Source organism: Nilaparvata lugens, chromosome 11 (assembly GCF_014356525.2).
Source record: "Nilaparvata lugens isolate BPH chromosome 11, ASM1435652v1, whole genome shotgun sequence".
NCBI classification, from domain to species: domain Eukaryota; kingdom Metazoa; phylum Arthropoda; class Insecta; order Hemiptera; family Delphacidae; genus Nilaparvata; species Nilaparvata lugens.
In genome coordinates, this window is record NC_052514.1 from 3,037,698 (window position 1) to 3,058,451 (window position 20,754).

Below are 20,754 nucleotides of genomic sequence, written 5' to 3' on the forward strand. Positions count from 1 at the left end.
GCACAAATCAAATACACGATTAGAAAAGGACCAACAGGCCTAGCCCAAAACTGTTCCCTTTCCAAATTTTGATAGTAGTAAGCCAATGTCTAAAAGTTAGGTTGTGTTGCTTCACTTTTCAATCGAATTCCGAGTCCAGAAATATACAAACCAAAATTTAGAATTTGATTAGATTGAAAAACGAAAAGAATAAAAATATTGCACCAAACTGTAAACTGTAAAGTTTTCAAAATTTGAAAACATTGAATTATTTAGAAACCAAAATCAAAACTAAACTGACTCCAGAAATCACAGCTTCATGAATATAAGTTCTTTAAACTTATGAAGTGATAAACATAACCTATTTTTGGACAATTTCTATCCAAATTTGGGAAAGGAACAGTTTTGGGCTTTAAGCCTGTTGTTTCTTTTCCAATCATTCATAGTTTAAAAAGATATTGCATCTATCAATGTATAAATAGATAAATAATATATAACGTAAATAACTTCGTAGTCGAATGTGAATAGTTCAGAAACAATTAAAATAAATTCAAATACAAATTTATTCATTCCTTGTACAATATTACAAAAATCTGGTGTGGCGCACTCACACAACTTTCCTTGCCGTTATGAAAATTGATCACCTGACGCTAGTGTTCCCGCACATCTCAAGTCTACTATTCAAAGATTCAAGCCAGCTGGTGACAGGACAATAACGCTGGAGACACACAACATGAGGTCTGCTATCTCTTCATAGTGACTGATTTAATAGAATCAACAATAATTTGAAATTGAATAATCACATTCTCTCGAATTTAAAGCTTATTTTCAATTTTAGGTGAAAATGTTACTGAACATTAATTGTAGAGATTTTCATGCTCAATCTACTCCACTTGATTTTTTTTTGTTTCAATTGTATCTGAAGCCTGATAATTGGGAATCTATCTGCATTGATGGGGCGGAGCTCCTGAAATTTTTACAGATATGAAACTTGTGGCAGTTGATGAAGCTTATCGATGACTATTTTAAGTATGAATTTGATCAAAATCGTTATAGCCGTTTCCGAGAAAATCACGAAAAACCCTATTTTTGACAACATTTTCGCCATTTTAGCCGCCATCTTGAATTGCATTTGATCAAAATTGTTCGTGTCGGATCCTTATAGTGGAAGGACCTTAAGTTCCAAATTTCAAGTCATTCCGTTAATTGAGAGATGAGATATCGTGTACACAGACGCACCATACACTCATACATACACCACACACACACACACACACACACACACACACACAACACACACAACACACACACACACACACACACAACACACACACACACACAACGTGTAGAAACGTGTGAAACGTATAGAAATTTAGAAATTTGGGTACCTTAATTTTTTTCGGAAAGCAATACTTTCCTTACCTATGGTAATAGGGCAAGGAAAGTAAAAATAATTAAATTGACATGTCCAATGTATAAATACAAGAATCAAAGTACGAGAGAATGTAATGTTAGAATGTATAAGTTACACTCATATTGAGATTATGTTGCTGAAATCAAGGAAACTGCTCGAACAATTATTGGGGTATGCAAGACCTAGTGAACGAAACCAAGCCACTCAAGCATCAATTTTAATCACTATAATGATATAATTTCTAAAGTGAAGTCCACGTTATAATGACAGTAGAGAAAGATAGGAGAACAAGGTTGCTGATACTCTGTCTCGTCAAAGTCATCTGTAGACGGTAGCTGATACAAGTTTATTGATGTAATATTGACTGTTCATTCTCGTGGAAAATAATCAATAATTTTCTATTAATCAAAAAATTGTATTTTCCAATTATGAATTATCATAATTATGATGGAATATTTTGTTAATTATTTATCAATTCTACATTATTAAAGGACGATCTGGCAACAGAGCAAAAGGGGAAAGAGATAGCGCTATTCGCTTTGTTGAATGATAGACAAGGATAGCAATACCATTGCTGATCAAATAGTGCCATTAGAACGTGAACCTCACTATACTTTCAGCGTCAGTTTGAATGGGAAGCATAAATGTTATCTATAAGAAACTCTGGTAGTTAAAATTGTAACGAACTTCTGTGATAATTTGAGATGCATTGAGTTCAAATTACGTAATTCCTGCCAATTAACAGTGGTTACCAATAATTTCTTTCTTCAAAAATATAATAAACTGTGCCAAGATTAATTAGCACATTGTTCTAATTACTTTTACTTTCGTTCCAATGAAGTAATTGATCTCCTTCCCTGTGTTGAAAGTATGTGAGTTTTTAAAGTAGTGGGCTATAAATAGATTTGGTTTGGTAGTTAGAGGTATCAGTTTCAGATAAGGACTTGTATTGAGAGTTGGGACGGTTCTTCAGTTTATTAGATCATCATGAAGCTTGTTTTGGTGAGTTTGGATGTATATTATTATTTATTTATTTATTTATTTATTTTAGAACAGTCACAAACACGATATTTGGAAAGAGAAACAGGCAATGCCCAAAACTTCTTCAATTCCTTGATTTTGGCACATAAATAGTCCAAAGTGAGGTTAAGTTTAAAATTTCTGTTTTCACCAAAGATTAACACTCAGAGAATACGTATTCGAGATATGACTGATGAATTTTGAATTTCGAAGGGTTGATAAGAGCCGGAAATAACACTAAACAATCCGAAAGTTTCAATAATATTGAAATAAACTTGAAAATTTTGAGCAGAAAAATTAAAACTACTATCACTGCAACTATCAGCTGATATCAATTTACCATTTATCGCAAATTACTATAGTGAGCTCCACGTTATAATAGCAATGTTTGATTAGCAATGGTATTGCTATCCTTGTCTATCATTCAACAAAGCAGACAGCGCTATCTCTTTCTCGCTATTGTTCTGTTGCCAGACCGGTTTTCAACAATGTAGAATTGATAATTTATCAACAAAATATTTCATCTAAATTGTGAAAATGTTTGAAAAATGTAATTTATTGTTTGATGAAATATAAATTGATTATTTTTAAACGAGAATGAACAGTTAATATTACATCAATAAACCTGTATCAGCTACCGTCTATAGAAGGCATTGAAAAGACAGAGGATAGGCAACGTTTTTATCCTCTCTTTCTCCACTGCCATTATAACGTGGACCTGACTATAGGATAATCAGTTTGAGTTCAGTGGAATTCGGAGCATAAACGCCCTATACCGTGAGATATCTCTTTATATTTTTCTTTCTCTCACTAAGAATTGCGAATTTCTCCGAAATATTGGAACATTCACGCTCTCTACCGTGGGATATCTTTCCATGCTTTTCTCTCTCCATGATTTCTATGAATATTGTAAACATCTCTGAATCATTATATTTTGTTCAATTTCCTTTTTTTATGTGAATTTTCAATTTAGCCTGAATGTGAATGTTTGTCGTGTGGTACTTTTCTGTAAAGGTGCGTACAGATATACGCGACGCGAACATGAGCAATTCACTTTTAATCAGCGTATTATATTTGTATTTTTACAGAAACGGTAAGATACAGATATAAAAAGCTTGGCATCAGCTGATTAAAAGTGAATTGCTCATGTTCGCGGCGCGTAAATCTGTACGCACCTTAAGTTGTGTGATTCTGAATGATCAATAGTTATTTGTATATCTAGAGTGAAAAGTGCTGTTTTTTCTCCCTGAGAGAAAAGTTTGAAGCCCGAGGCGAAGCCGAGGGCAACAATTTTCCTGAGGAAGAAAAACATTTTTCCTCCACCTACATTTTTATAAAAACTGCTAATAAAATAATTTTTAAAAACGTATATGACCAAACAATGTGTTACAACATAATCTAAAAAGTAAACAGAAAATAGGCAAAATATTACTATTAAAAATATTACTATTGAAAATAGTAAACAGAGTCAAGAAAACAGGCTTGTAATCACAGTTCTCCTCCGACAGCACTATCTGTCGGCTAAAGTTGTAACAACAATGACAGCCAAAACTACAGCTATGATGAAGTTCCCGTTTCAAATTTGATTAGTTAATAAGTAATATTCGTTGGCTGGTATTTTGAATAACATGGAATAAAAGAAAAAATATATACATTTTTTTAGCATAGTGATATGAAGTTTGTAATAATAATTTCAGCATACAAACATAAATTTTATAAATCGATCAAATGTCTGGTTGAGGTATTGAATTTAGTTGGTTTAATGACTACTCTATATTCCTCCTCATCTGAGCTTAGACCTTCTAACCTATTCCAAATGTACGTTTTTAAAATAGATGCTTACCATGTTATTTAAATGCAGTCACTTTTACTCCCTAGGGAGTTTTTCTGTTTTTTAGTACCGAGAGCGAAAAAGTGACACTTTAGTATCATGTTTCAGGGAGTAAAGTAAGTACTTTTGACAGTAGGTGGAGGAAAAAACATTTTCAATATTTTCATTATTTTTTTTAGGTTTCTTTTGCTTCTGCCTGCATGTTTCTATTGGCTGATGCTCAATATGGATACGGGGATCACCATGATCATCATGAAGATTATCCTCATGTAAGTTATAAACTTTATCAAAATTTGAAAAAAATTGTCGATACATAAGGAACAAGTATATTTTTCAGTGGAAAGTTGAGAGTTCTACAGTGGGATATCTTATCAATAATGAAGAATGAATAATTGATATGAGCACGAAATAATGCTATAGTGAGGTCCACGTTATAATGACAGTAAATAATGATACAAGAACAGCGTTGCCGATTCTCTGCCTTTCCACACTACCTTCTATAGAAGACAGCGGTATTACTAATGTAATATTCACTGTTCATTTTTGTTTCGAGTAATCGAATATAATTCATTCGTCAAGGAAATATACTTTACAATGATTTCATAATACATTATCTCAATTGAGACTAGATATTTTCTAAATTTATTATATTCCTACATTGTTGAGGAGCACTTTGGCAACGTTGCGGGGGTAGAAAAGGATAGCGCTATCTGCTTTGTCGAATGATAGACAAGGATAGCACCATCAATGTTAATCAAATACTGTCATTATAACGTGAACCACACTATAATAATGATGATGCTAACTAATTCATGATTCATGATTCATGAAGCAACTAATTAGCATGATTGATTGTGTTTGATTGGGAAGATGGGACTCCGCCCCTCAAAAAAACGAAATTAATTTCAAGCTTTAGAAAATCAAAATACTCAGCGGCGTCTCTGTACTTACTAATGAAGATCTACTCTTTCTTTTGCTTGCTGTTTCCTATCCTCCATCTCTCTTGCATTCTTTATTCTTTATTGATTGATACAATAAGTACATTATCAAAATGATAAGGAGAGAAAAGATAAGGGAGCCTTGTGCTATTCCTCTCAAAATGTAGATGAGGTTACACATATGTGTGACCTTGTGGTTGTTCACTTCACTAAATGTTCATTCCTTAATTATTCTCACAAAGTAGATTTTCAAATTCAGATGCTCGTATTATATTTCCAATCCTCTTTCAAAGCTATTTTTACTTTCCTTGCCCTATTACCTTAAGTAAGGAAAGTATTGCTTTCCGAAAAAATTAAGGTACCCCAATTTCTAAATTTCTATACGTTTCAAGGTCCCCTGAGTCCAAAAAACTGGTTGTTGGGTATTGGTATGTATGTGTGTGTGTGTGTGTGTGTGTGTGTGTGTGTGTGTGTGTGTGTGTGTGTGTGTGTGTGTGTGTGTGTGTATGAGTGTATGTGCGTCTGTGTACACGATATCTCATCTCCCAATTAACGGAATGACTTGAAATTTGGAACTTAAGGTCCTTTCACTATAAGGATCCGACACGAACAATTTCGATCAAATGCAATTCAAGATGGCGGCTAAAATGGCGAAAATGTTGTCAAAAACAGGGTTTTTCGTGATTTTCTCGAAAACGGCTCCAACGATTTTGATCAAATTCATACATAAAATAGTCATCGATAAGCTCTATCAACTGCCACAAGTCCCATATCTGTAAAAATTTCAGGAGCTCCGCCCCATCAATGCAGATAGATTCCCAATTATCAGGCTTCAGATACAATTGAAACAAAAAAATCAAGTGGAGTAGATTGAGCATGAAAATCTCTACAATTAATGTTCAGTAACATTTTCACCTAAAATTGAAATAAGCTTTAAATTCGAGAAAATGTGATTATTCAATTGCAAATTATTGTTGATTCTATTAAATCATCCACTATGAAGAGATAGCAGACCTCATGTGTGTCTTCAGCGTTATTGCCCTGTCACCAGCTGGCTCAAATATTTGAATAGTAGACTTGAGATGCGCGGGAACACTAGCGTCAGTGATCAATTTTCATAACTGCAAGGAAAGTTGTGTGAGTGCGCCACACCAGATTTTTTCACTTTTGCTTATTTATTATTTATATTTCCATTATAATCCTCATGTATCTTGCTCATAATTATTCATTTGTCCATTCTTTTTATCTTTAACCTCTCATATACTTTGCAAATTATTTTGATCGGCCACGATCAGCTAGCCTTACATTCCGCATGCAGCCTATCAAGAAACTGTGCTCATGAATCTCAACATATACAGTATAATATATTCATTTATTTAACTGCTTCAACCATACCATATATTCCTGTATATTCCTAATCAGTGGATAATAATAGGCTAGCAAAGGACCTTGGCACATCAATCATGGTCAATTAAAAACGAACAGAATAAAATAAATAGCTCATAGAATAGAGCTGATTAATAGAATAATAATTTATCCATCTGCTAACTTAAACATGAGCCTAATGAAGGGGTGTTTTGCCATCTCTTTTAACTACATCTCCTACTCTGCCTCAGCACCTATTTCCCCTCTTCTTTCAGCACCTCCTCCTACTCCAACACCTGTTCTTTCTTCTCCCTCGTCTCCTTCTTGTCATTCCTCTCGCCACCTCCTCCTTCTCTTTTGCTCCTTCTTTTCTTTCTCCTCCTCCTCCTTCTTATACTCCATAACCACCTCTTCTTCCTTCCCATTTTCGTCTTCTTCTCTTTCTCCTCCTTCTTCTTCTCATCCTCAATCGCCACCACCTCTTCCTTCCCATTTTTTTCTTCTTCTTCCTCCTCCTCCTTCTCCTCGTCCTCCTCCTTCTCCTTCTACTTATCCTACATCGCCACCTCCTCTTCCTTCTCATTTTCTCATTCTCTTCTTCTCTTTTCTCCTCCTCCTACTCCTCATCCTCCATCACTACCTCCTCTTTGTTATCATTTTCTTTTTCTTTCTTCCATTTTCCTCCTCCTTCTTCTCATCCACCATCACCACCTCCTCTTCCTTCCCATTTTCTCCTTCTTCCTCCTCCTCCTCTTCTTTCTCCTCCTCCTTCTCCTCATCCTCCATCATCACCTCCTCTTTCTTCTCATTTTCTTCTTCCTTCCTTTCTCCTCCTCCTTCTCTTCATCCTCCATCACCACCTCCTCTTCCTTCTCATTTTCTCCTTCTTCCTCCTGCTCCTTCTTGTCGTCCTTCTCCTCCACCTCCTCCACCTTCCTCTCATCCTTCATCACCACCTCTTCTTCCTTCCCATTTTCTTCTTCTTCTTCCTCCTCCTCCTTTTTCTCATTCTCCATCACCACCTCCTCGTCCTTCCCTTTTTCTCCTTCTTCCTCCTGCTCCTTCTTGTCGTCCTTCTCCTTCTCCTCGTCCTTCTCCTCCTCCTCCTCTTCCTTCCAATTTTCTTCTTCTTCTTCCTCTACCTCCTCATCCAACTCAACTCTTTTTTTCTCCTGCTTCTTCAAGAGTCAATGCACTCTGAGAATAATAATGATAATAAATTTTGCTGTGATCTTGAATTATAGTACAGTTTAATAACAAACATATTTCAAAGGCTAGTAGTCACTAGTACATATTCTAGAGTAAATCTTCAGTTATTAGTATGATGATAACAATATTATTATGAAATAAAAATACTACAAAATTGTCAAAAAAACACATATTTATTGATAGTTAGAAAGACCGGTTTCGGTTATCAATCTCTGATGAAGTCCTCTCTGTTTACTTCCATTTAATATGAATAATTACCACAATATCAACTTCTTAACTGCACAAAAAGTGACAATATTATTAAAGTCATACAATAAAACGCAAATAGTAATCAATACAGGTAAGGATCGACTAGACGAAATGATTATAAATCAAGGAGTTAGACAAGGGTGCAGCTTATCACCCACTTTATTCAATATTTATGTGGACCACATTTTCAGAAAATGGAAATGTAGAGTAGCTTCAGGAATTAAACTAACAAATGACGAGTACCTGAATGCATTATTGTTTGCTGATGACTTTGGATTATTCAAGTCAGTGAAAATGACCTCCAAAAATCAGTTTATGTTCTTAACGAAATTTGTAAAGAGTACAATTTAAAATATCAATAGACAAGACAAAAATTATGGCTTTCACAGGTAAACATCAAACTCGGTCAAAAATTGTGATTGACAATAAAGTTCTAGAACAAGTGTCGAAATATCATATTTAGGATGTGACATCAGTTATAGTGAAGATTTGGATATTGAGAAAAAGATTGGAAAATTTCAAGTGGTATGTGGCAATATTAGCAGAACCTTGGGGAAGCGAGCCGGAGAGAAACTATAATGAAATTTATAGAATAATGGCTGCTCCAGTCCTCCTCTGCGGAAGTGAGTCGTGAGTTACAACTAAACCCTAGACAGTAGAGTGCAGGCGGCGGAGATGCGATTCCTCCGGAGAACCAAGGGCTGCGATAGAAGGACCACATCAGAAACGATGATATCCGAGCAGAGCTAGGAATTTACAGCTTGTTGGAAAAAGTCACACAATACCGGAAGCAGTGGAAAGACCATGTGGGAAGAATGCCGGCAGAAAGGCTTCCACTACAGATATTGAATTATAAACCGGCAGGGAAAAGATCTATTGGTAGGCCACGGAAGAGATGGCAATAAAAAATACACTACTTGTATATATTATAGCGTAGTTGTGATTGAAATATGGATATTAATAAGCTGTTTGTAAGTCGGAACAGGCATTAACCTAATCCTTGTACGTAAGATGATGATGATGTCATTGAAATTCAAGTTTGTAAGAGTTTAGATTCAGTGAAATGTTTGTTATAGCAGAGTGTTGCTTTTTCTTAAATTTAAAACTGATTTTCTCGTTTAATTGGTATCAAAAATAATTAAAATAAGAGACAGCGGTCTCTTTGAGAAATTATTCAAAAGATAGCATTGAGAAAAGATAGCATAAGAAGATATGCCATGGTATAGGGCAGGGCTCTCCAACCTACGGCCCACGGGCCACATCCGGCCTGCGGATGGATTTTGTCCGGCCCGCCGAGAGTTATTGCAACAGTTTTTTACTTTCCTTGCCCTACTACCATAGGTAAGGAAAGTATTGCTTTCCAAAAACAATTAAGGTACCCTAATTTCAAGTTTTCTATACGTTTCAAGGTCCCCTGAGTTCAAAAACATGATTTTTGGGTGTTGGTCTGTGGGTGTGTGTGTGTGTGGTGTGTGTGTGGTGTGTGTGTGGTGTGTGTGTGTGTGTGTGTGTGTATGTGTGTATGTGTGTATGTCTGTGAAAACGATAACTCCATTCCTAATCAACCGATTGACTTGAAATTTCAAACTTAAGGTCCTTATACCATTGGGATCTGACAATAAGAAATTCAATGAAATTGAATTCAAAATGGCGGAAAAAATGGTGGATGATTACTAAAAAACTATGTTTTTCACGGTTTTCTCAAAAACGGCTCTAACGATTTTCTTCAAATTCATACCATGGATAGCTATTTATAAGCCCTATCAACTGACATGAGTCTCATTCTGGGAAGATTGCAGGAGCTCCGTAATATTCTTTTGAAAAATGGCGGATAATCACTAAAAAACCATGTTATTCACGGTTTTCTCGAAAACGGCTCTAACGATTTTCTTTAAATTCATACCATGGATAGCTATTTATAAGCCCTATCAACTGACATGAGTCCCATTTCTGAGAAAATTGCAGGAGCTCCATAATATACTTGTGAAAAATGGCGGATAATTACTAAAAAAAAAACATTTTTTTCATGATTTTCTCAAAATAGCTTGACCGATTTTTTTCAAATTCATACTCTGTATAGTTATTTATCAGTTCTATTAACTGGCATGAGTCTCCTTTCTGGAAAACTAATGGGGGGTCCACCCCATCCTTGAGAAATGGACTTTGTAACCTCCTTCTCGTGCATGAGGTAGGTAGGTAGAGCAGTTCATAAAAGGACCACATAGTCGAGATATTTCATCTGTAGAACAGCTGTTTTGACGACTTTTAAAAAATCATCGTATTTCACAATTTACACAAAGGAAAAAGTACTCTGAAAACAATTATATACACACATATACAGTAGTCTGATCGCAGTTTCAAATAATTATGTTGCCGCCAATCGTCATTATGTTATTTCTCTAAATTATTGTCGTTTAAGAATGAGGCTCCCAGTTCAATGAGCAAGGAAAGTTGTGTGAGTGTACCACACCAGATTTTTAAAAATATATATCTATACACATTTTTGACAACAACTGTGAGTTCAGTGCTCTTCTCTTACTAGCTCTCTCTTCTCAATTATTTCTTAATGAGTGTAAAATTAGCTGTAAACAAGCAGCGATCAATCATTGTGAGATATTAGCAAATTGTCTGCACGGACTGTACATGTCCCTGTTATGTGTACGTGCGCGCGAACTGTCTGTGTCTAAATGGGCGGACATTTCAAGTGCAAAACAAATGCAATCTTCTCACTAGAAATAAGTATTCTCTTTCAGCTCATAACTTTTGTGAATTCGTTATTGTCAAGTTGTCTTATGACCTTTTCCTCCACCTACTGTCAAAAGTACTTACTTTGCTCCCTGAAACATGATACTAAAGTGTCACTTTTTCGCTCTCGGTACTAAAAAACAGAAAAACTCCCTAGGGAGTAAAAGTGACTCCATTTAAATAACATGGGAAGCATCTCTATTTTAAAAACGTACACTTGGAATAGGTCAGAAGGTCTAAGCTCAGATGAGGAAGCATATAGAGTAGTCATTAAACCAACTAAATTCAATACCTCAACCAGACATTTGATCGATATATAAAATTTATGTTTGTATGCTGAAATTATTATTACAAACTTCATATCACTATACTAGAAAAAATTTATATATTTTTTTCTTTTAATCCATGTTATTCGAAATACCAGCCAACGAATATTACTTATTAACTAATCAAATTTGAAACGGGAACTTCATCATAGCTGTAGTTGTGGCTGTCATTGTTGTTACAACTTTAGCCGACAGATAGTGCTGTCGGAGGAGAACTGTGATTACAAGCCAGCTGTTTCTGTTTACTTTTTAGATTATGTTGTAACACATTGTTTGGTCACATACGTTTTTAAAAATTATTTTATTTGCAGTTTTTATAAAAATGTAGGTGGAGGAAAAATGTTGTGTATATCACGAGTGAAGAATGTTTTTTCTCCCTCAGGAAAATTGTTGCCCTCGGCTTCGCCTAGGGCTTCAAACTTTTCCCTCAGGGAGAAAAAACAGCACTTCTCACTCTAGATATACAAATAACTATTTTACACTCAATAAATTGGACTTGAATTGGTATGTTTCTTCTTGTGATTTAATTAAACCTACTTAAAACTCCTCATATTATTTTAATGGGAATATAATAATTTTACACCCTCCTAGTCCCCCGTGTCGTGTGTGTCCCCACAAGTCAAATTCCACGTACATCCTTATTATTGGCCGTCTAAGCCTCTCAAGAGTTAACAATGTGGCCCTTGGATGAAAAATGTTGGAGAACCCTGGTAGACCTATAGGGTGTTAATGTTCTAATTTCCACTTTCAACGTATGATACATTTTCTCAATATCACTCACTATCTCTATAGTAGGATTGACTTTATCGGGTCGCTGATAGAAATAGGAAGACATTGTTGCCCACTTCCCATTTCCACTGTCTTTTATGGTGAAAAGTTCTGATTGAAGTTGTCCTGGAAAATCTGATCTTATACTCTCATCAATTGTTAAGTCTTATTAAATTGTTCATTAATTATATTTCAAGTGTAGCCTATTTACACCAGGAAAATATATAATTTCATGATAGAATGAATAACTGAGGATGAAAAAAACTTGAGATTGTCACAATCCCTAATTTATTCGAACAATTCGAGATACTATAGTGAGGTCCACGTTGAAATGGCAGTTTTTGATTGGCAATTGTATTGCTATCCTTGTCTATTATTCAACAAAGCGGATAGCGCTATCTCTTTCTCGCTTTGCTATGTTGTTTGTTTGTTTGTTTTTAAAGCTTCCCAGAGACTCTAATCAGAGTATAGGAATTGTCAAAAATTTATAATACATACAGTATTACAAAAAAAGAAGAAAAAAATCACACAAAGGAACCCTCTCTACACACAAACTCTTCTGTGGTATAGAATACTCCAAGCATCAAAAAACTTTTTAATTCCTTCTCAAAAACATTGACATCTTCACAATTTTTCAAGTGAGTAGGAAGCTTTCTAATAAATTTGAGGCCCATATCTTCTTCTTCTGGCATTACAGCTCGATGTGAGCTTTAGCCTCTCGCACTAGAGCCCTCCACACATCACGGTCACATGCCTTTTGTCTCCATGCCACAACTCCCATTCTCAGATCATCCTCCACTTCATCACTCCATCGATTGCTGGCCTCCCTTGTCTTCTTCTACCCTCATCCTGGCCTTATACATTGCTTTTGGCATTCGTTGATCCGCCATTCTCTCAACATGACCAGCCCAGCGCAATCTTTGCGATTTGATGAATCGTACCACATCCTCACCCTTTAGGATTCCATTTATTTCATCATTTGACCGTCTCCTCCAGACTCCATTGTCATTGATGCCTCCATATATGCGCCTAATAATCTTCCTTTCAAAAACTCTCAGTTTGGTGGCATCAACTGCAGTTAAATTCCAGGTTTCTGAACCGTATGTGATTATTGGTCTTACCAGTGTCTTGTAAATTTTGAGCTTGGTTGCTCTAGATAGTGAACGAGAGGTAATCAATTTAATATTCGAAAAGTAGGCACGATTTCCAGCTATCAATCTCTGTCTTACTCGTCACTCACTTTATTGGCACTATTCACGTCAACACCCAGGTATGAGAAATGCTGTATGCTTTTAAAGGACCATTCTCCAGCTTCAAAGACATTTACTCTTCGAGCAGCATTATTTCTTGTTATTATCATATGCTTAGTTTTTTCTGCATTTACATCCAGGCCCATCTCTTTCCCTGCCATCAGGAGCTCCTCGAACATACCTTTCAGCTCCCTTTCGTTTCTGGCAATGAGTACAACATCGTCGGCATATGCACAGATTTGTCTAGATTTGTGAACAATGCAACCTGTGTTGGTCACACTTTCCAGTACCTTTTGAATGGCAATATTAAAGAGAGTTGCTGATAGAGCATCTCCCTGCCGCACTCCTCTTGACAGTCTGAACTTTGACCCGCATCTACCCTCCACAAGTACTCTGGCTCTAGCATCATCCAATGTCATTTTCACCAACCTCACAAGCTTCTTGGGTACTCCTTTTTGCTCCATGTAACTGTAGAGGCTATCTCTGTTCACACTATCAAATGCCTCACGGAAATCCACAAAGAGCATGTGTAGTTCGATAGAATGTTCATATGCTTTTTCCATCATCTGCCTTATAACAAAGAGTTGGTCCACGGTTCCTCTTTGCTTTCGGAAGCCACACTGATACTCCCCTACAATTTCCTCTGAGTAAATACTCAATTTCTGCAGTAGGAGATTTGAGAAAACCTTATATGCTATATTAAGTAGGGTTATTCCTCTGTAATTAGCACAATTCATTTTATCTCCTTTTTTATAAATTGGGCATATCACACCTACCTTCCAGCTTTCTGGCAGTTCTTCCTCATTCCATATTTTCACAATTATTGCATGAAGCTCTTTAGTTAATGCACTTCCAGCATTCTTTAATAATTCACTGGTCACTCCATCTTCACCAGGGGCTCTGTGATTTTTCATTCCCTTAATTGCACTCTCAACATCTCCCAGTACTGGTGCCTGTATATCTGGCTCAGCACTGAGGCCCATATATGTAGGTTTTTTCTCAAAAAGAGCTGTTCTGTGATACAGTGAAGCATAGTCTCACTTTTTGTGTAGTTGAGAAGTTGATATTGTGGTAATTATTCATATTGAATGAAAAAGACTAAGAAATTGTCAAAAAACCACTGATTTATTGATAATTAGAAAGGCCGGTTTCGGTTATTACACCATTGTCAATCTCTGATAAACTGATAAACTTTATCAGAGATTGACAATGGTGTAATAACCGAAACCGGTCTTTCTAATTATCAATAAATCAGTGTTTTTTTGACAATTTCTTAGTCTTTTCCTTTCAATAAGAAGCATAGTCTCCTCTATTTCTAGTATTGTATCCATGCGAATCAGCATTTCTAGTCATTGTCTGTCTTCTAACATGCATAATCACCTCATAGATATAAATAGAGGAAACGGTTAGTATGCCTAATTCTTTAAAGTGGTTCCTACAGGACTCTAAAGGCATAATACCTTTGATCGCTCTAACAGCTTTTTTTCGGAGCTTGAACCCTCTCCAAATTCTGGCACGACCCACCCTACACAATAATGGCATAGCGGATGTGTGACATTATGAGTGAGTGGTAGACTGCCATTGTAAGTTTGGTATCATTCAATCTTCTTATTTGTCGGAGTGCAAAGACTCCAGATGCAATCCTCCCACAGAGCTGATCAGTATAGAAATCCCAAGAGAGATGCTGATCCAACCCCTAGGAATTTCACGAAATGAGGCTGGTTAACATTTTTTTCATTTATATGTACATTAATAAGTTGATCTATCCTGGAATTATTCCTATGTTTGAATAGTAAAAGTTGCCAGATCGGCTTTTAACAATGTAGAAATTAATAATTAATTAACTAAATATTTATACTTAATTATGGAAATTTACTATGAGATCATTGAAAAGTAAAATTTCTTGCTTGATGAAAAATATAATTGATCATTTTAAACGAGAATGAACAGCTAGGGCGGTTTCCGAGCTCGGGATTTAGCTAAGTCCTAGACTTTAAACAGCTGGAGTCAGAAAATTGGCTTTCCAAAACGGGGCGTAGTCGCAGCTTTCATAACAGTAGTCATAGTTTTTATTTTCTCATTTCTATAATTGGAAACGTTTTCCTTGACGAAATTAGACATCCCTGAATAATTCAAAATAGCTGAAACTTTACACTATTTTCTCTTTATTTTATTTTTTGTTCAATTTTCTAGTTTTTTGAAATTTAATTTAAACGTGACTGCGACTACGCCCCGTCTTGGAAAACCAATTTTCTGACTCCAGCTGTTTAAAGTCTAGGACTTAGCTAAATCCCGAGCTCGGAAACCAGCCCTTAATTAATATTAACATGCATCTATAGAAGGCATAGACAAGACAGAGGATCGGCAACGTTATTCTCTTATCTTACTCCACTGTCATTATAACGTGGAACTCACCATAGTTTCGGTCGTTACACCATTTTCAATCTCTTGTAAACTGAAAGCTACTCATTTTTGAGTATATTGTGCATGATAACTATGTTGATAATTAACATTGATCTAATCATTGGTTAAATTTAACGGTGATTTTAGGAGCCAGCCCACTACACATTCGAGTACAAGGTGCACGACCCTCACACACACGACGTGAAGTCGCAGCATGAGACGAGATCAGGGGATGACGTCAAGGGGTTCTACAGTCTGGTTGAACCCGATGGAAGCATAAGGGAGGTCCACTACACGGCTGACAAGCATAACGGCTTCAATGCTGTTGTGCATCATAAAAAGCATTATTAATGAGTGGTGATTCAATAAAATATTGAATAAAGCTAATCACGTGTTTTCTTCTTGTATCCCATACCTTGTATTCCCATTTGGTAGAGAGTTAGTGGTGAGGATATTTTTATATTCTTTCCGAAGAATGGACATTGATATGTCCAAAGCTCCGCCAATTTATGTAGATGCATAACAATATGATTATTATCTATAGCTATTATATTACAAATTGCTTTTTCATATCATATACAGTTCAATAATTATTTTCTTAGTCTATATTATGTAAATTCATCTATAATTTTGCTGTATTGTAAGCTATTGTATATAAGTGTATAAGCCAGTATATATTGTAATCTACATAAATAAAGTACTCAATCAATCAATACCTCACTCAAAAGCTGAAGAGCTCTGATGGAAAATCATTGAAGACTATACAAAACTAATAAGATATTGATGAAGAAGAAGAAGAAGAAGAAGAAGAAGAAGAAGAAGAAAAAGAAGAATAAGAATAAGAAGAAGAATAAGTTCTAAGAGTAATAAGAGTTGGTTCAAGTTTTCAGTCATAAAAATGAGGCTTGAGAATCCTCAAAACTGGTGGATTCAGCAATGAAGAGATTGGTTGACTGGGATTCCGAAGCCTGCTGCAGTCTAGCGGATAAAATTGCAACTAAACTGTACTTACAAGCATATTGCAAAGCAGGGTTTCAGTTTTCTACGAATTACATCAAAACTATTCATTCTATCAAACAATATTATAGGACAAAATGTATAGATAAATAATCTATCTATCGCTTCCAATAGATTAATTCTCATTTTGTTGAGGTATTTAGTTAGAATTTGTACTAATAATAACTTTACGTTGGTATCTGAGACCCGAGACTGTAATTTCAAGCGTGAATTGTAAATGCAGGGGTTCAGTTTTCTTCGAATTACATCAAAACTATTCATTCTATCGAAAAATATTATTAGACAAAATGTGTGGAAAAATAATTTATCTATCGATTCCAATCGTTAAATTTCTATTTTGTTCACGTATTGGGTTAGAATTTGTACTAAAATTCACGTTACGTTGGTATCTGAGACCCGAGACTGTAATTTCAAGCGTGAATTGTAAATGCTGGTGTTCAGTTTTCTTCAAATTGCATCAAAACTATTCAATCTATCAAAAAATATTATTAAACAAAATGTGTGGAAAAATAATTTATCTATCGATTTCAATCGTTAAATTCCTATTTTGTTCACGTATTGGGTTAGAATTTGTACTAATAATAACTTTACGTTGGTATCTGAGAACTGAGACTGTACTTTCAAGCGTGAATTGTAAATGCTGGGGTTCAGTTTTCTTCAAATTGCATCAAAACTATTCAATCTATCAAAAAATATTATTAAACAAAATGTGTGGAAAAATAATTATCTATCGATTTCAATCGTTAAATTCCTATTTTGTTCACGTATTGGGTTAGAATTTGTACTAATAATAACGTTACGTTGGTATCTGAGAACTGAGACTGTACTTTCAAGCGTGAATTGTAAATTCTGGGGTTCAGTTTTCTTCGAATTACATCAAAACTATTCAATCTATCAAAAAATATTATCAGACAAAATGTGTGGAAAAATAATTTATCTATCGATTCCAATCGTTAAATTTCTATTTTGTTCACGTATTGGGTTAGAATTTGTACTAAAATTCACGTTACGTTGGTATCTGAGACCTGAGACTGTATCGTACTTTCAAGCGTGAATTGTAAATGCAGAGTTTCAGTTCTCTTCGAATTACATCAAAACTATTCGTTCTATCAAAAAATATCATAGGTCAAACTGTGTAGATAAATAATTTATCTATCGATTCCAATATAGATTAAGTTCGATTTTGTTGAAGGATTCAAATAATTTGTAATAATAATCACATTGGTCTTATACCGTTGATATAGTAAAGGTAGTGATACAGTAACTACCTATAGGACTAAAAAATATAGAAACAAATTAATAACCCTTAGTTTGTCTTCTTCTTCTCTCTCTTCTTCTTTCTATTCTTCTTTTTATTCTTCTTTCTCTTCTTCTTCTTGCATCTTCTTCTTCTTCTTCTTCTTCTTCTTCTTCTTCATCATCATCATCATCATCATCATCATCATCTTCTTCTCTTCTTCTTCTTCTTCTTCTTCTTCTTCTTCTTCTTCTTCTTCTTCTTTTTTTTCTCTTCTTCTTCTTCTTCTTCTTCTTCTTCTTCTTTTGAAGAAAAAATGAGGATATAATCCAATCGTTTTAAGCCAGAAAAGTGGAAACTCTGAATAAGAAGAAATTATTGAGCTGAATAATACTAATATGATGAAGAGTAGCTAGGCCTAATGAGATTAATAAAATGCATTCATCAAATTTCACTGATCATTCAAGGAAGATTCATCTGAGAATCGAAACCAAATGACAGTTTATCAATTCTAGCCAATCTTTTTTCCTATAGTCTTTTACAATCAATTTACTTCATAAAGAAGAAGAAGAAGCGAGAAGGAGGTGGATTTTTTATCAAATTCAAGAGAGAATATGGATCAGAAATGGAAGATGAAGGAGAAGGTGGTTGAGAAGGAGGGGGAGGAGAATGAGAAGGAGAATGAGAAGGAAAGGAAGTGGTACGAAGAAAAGAGGAGGTAAATGCAGAAGTGGAAGAAAAAGGAAGGAGAAGTAGGAGAAGAAAAAGAAGAAGAAGAAGACAGGAGTTGGATAAGGAAGAGAGGAAGAAGATGACACGAGAAGAAGAAATGGCAGACCTGTGGAGAAGAAGAAAGGAGACAATGAAAAAGGATATAAAGTGAAATAAGAATAACAAGAGGGAGTAGAAAAAGAAAACAGAATAAGAGAAATTATGGAGCAGAGCGTGTTGGCGTTGGGTAAGTTGGTGAAGAAGAAGAAGAGGAGGAAGAAAGAAAAGAATAATCGAATGGGAGAGAAGTGCTACAAAGAAAATAAGGAAGAAAAATAATAGCGATGAATAAGAAGAAGAAGAAGAAGAAGAGAAGAAGAAGAAGAATAGAAGAAGAAGAAGAAGAAGAAGAAGAAGAAGAAGAAGAGAAGAAGAAGAAGAAGAAGAAGAAGAAGAAGAAGAAGAAGAAGAAGAAGAAGAAGAAGAAGAAGAAGAAGAAGAAGAAGATGATGATGATGATGGAAGAAGAAGTAGAAGAAGAAGAAGAAGAAGAAGAAGAAGAAGAAGAAGAAGAAGAGAAGAAGAAGAAGAATTCCTTCTCCTCGTCCTCCTCCTTCTCCTTCTACTTATCCTACATCGCCACCTCCTCTTCCTTCTCATTTTCTCATTCTCTTCTTCTTCTTCTCTTCTTCTCTTTTCTCCTCCTCCTACTCCTCATCCTCCATCACTACCTCCTCTTTGTTATCATTTTCTTTTTCTTTCTTCCATTTTCCTCCTCCTTCTTCTCATCCACCATCACCACCTCCTCTTCCTTCCCATTTTCTCCTTCTTCCTCCTCCTCCTCTTCTTTCTCCTCCTCCTTCTCCTCATCCTCCATCACCACCTCCTCTTTCTTCTCATTTTCTTCTTCTTCTTCTTCTTCTTCTTCTTCTTCTTCTTCTTCTCTTCTTCTTCTTCTCTCTCTTCTTCTTCTTCTTCTCTCTCTTCTTCTTCTTTTGAAGAAAAATGAGGATATAATCCAATCGTTTAAGCCAGAAAAGTGAAACTCTGAATAAGAAGAAATTATTGAGCTGAATAATACTAATATGATGAAGAGTAGCTAGGCCTAATGAGATTAATAAAATGCATTCATCAAATCTCACTGATCATTCAGGAAGATTCATCTAAGATCGAAACCAAAGTAGTTTTATCAATTCTAGCCAATCTTTTTTCCTATAGTCTTTTACAATCAATTTACATCATAAAGAAGAAGAAGAAGCGAGAAGGAGGTGGATTTTTTATCAAATTCAAGAGAGAATATGGATCAGAAATGGAAGATGAAGGAGAAGGTGGTTGAGAAGGAGGAGGAGAATGAGAAGGAGAATGAGAAGGAAAGGAAGTGGTACGAGGAAAAGAGGAGGTAAATGCAGAAGTGGAAGAAAAAGGAAGAAGAGGAAGGAGAAGAAGGAGAAGTAGGAGAAGAAAAAGAAGAAGACAGGAGTTGGATAAGGAAGAGAGGAAGAAGATGACACGAGAAGAAGAAATGGCAGACCTGTGGAGAAGAAGACAGGAGACAATGAAAAAGGATATAAAGTGGAATAAGAATAACAAGAGGGAGTAGAAAAAGAAAACAGAATAAGAGAAATTATGGAGCAGAGCGTGTTGGCATTGGGTAAGTTGGTGAAGAAGAAGAAGAGGAGGAAGAAAGAAAAGAATAATCGAATGGGAGAGAAGTGCTACAGAAAATAAGGAAGACAAATAATAGCGATGAATAAGAAGAAGAAGAAGAAGAAGAAAAAGAAGAAGAAGAGAAGAAGAAGAAGAAGAGAAGAAGAAGAAGAAAAAGAAGAAGAAGAAGAAGAAGAAGAAAAAGAAGAAGAAGAAAAAGAAGAAGAAGAAGAAGAAGAAGAAGAAGAAGAAGATGATGATGATGATGCAAGAAGAAGTAGAAGAAGAAGAAGAAGAAGAAGAGAAGAAGAATAAGAAGAAGAAGAGAAGAAGAAGAAGAAGAATTCCTTCTCCTCGTCCTCCTCCTTCTCCTTCTACTTATCCTACATCGCCACCTCCTCTTCCTTCTCATTTTCTCATTCTCTTCTTCTCTTCTTCTTCTTCTCTTCCTCCTCCTCCTTTTTCTCATTCTCCATCACTACCTCCTCTTTGTTATCATTTTCTTTTTCTTTCTTCCATTTTCCTCCTCCTTCTTCTCATCCACCATCACCACCTCCTCTTCCTTCCCATTTTCTCCTTCTTCCTCCTCCTCCTCTTCTTTCTCCTCCTCCTTCTCCTCATCCTCCATCATCACCTCCTCTTTCT

At 35.5% G+C, this 20,754-nt stretch overlaps 1 protein-coding gene across 1 annotated transcript; it reads left to right on the top strand.

The window, feature by feature from the left end:
• The first annotated feature begins 1,965 nt into the window (after positions 1–1,965).
• Positions 1,966–15,884, top strand: LOC111049476 (cuticle protein 7). The gene is made up of 3 exons (XM_039437416.1): positions 1,966–2,395; positions 4,424–4,513; positions 15,645–15,884. The coding sequence occupies exons 1-3, from the start codon at positions 2,381–2,383 to the stop codon at positions 15,846–15,848; spliced, it is 309 nt and encodes a 102-aa protein (XP_039293350.1). The 5' UTR covers positions 1,966–2,380; the 3' UTR covers positions 15,849–15,884.
• The last annotated feature ends 4,870 nt before the right edge of the window (positions 15,885–20,754 follow it).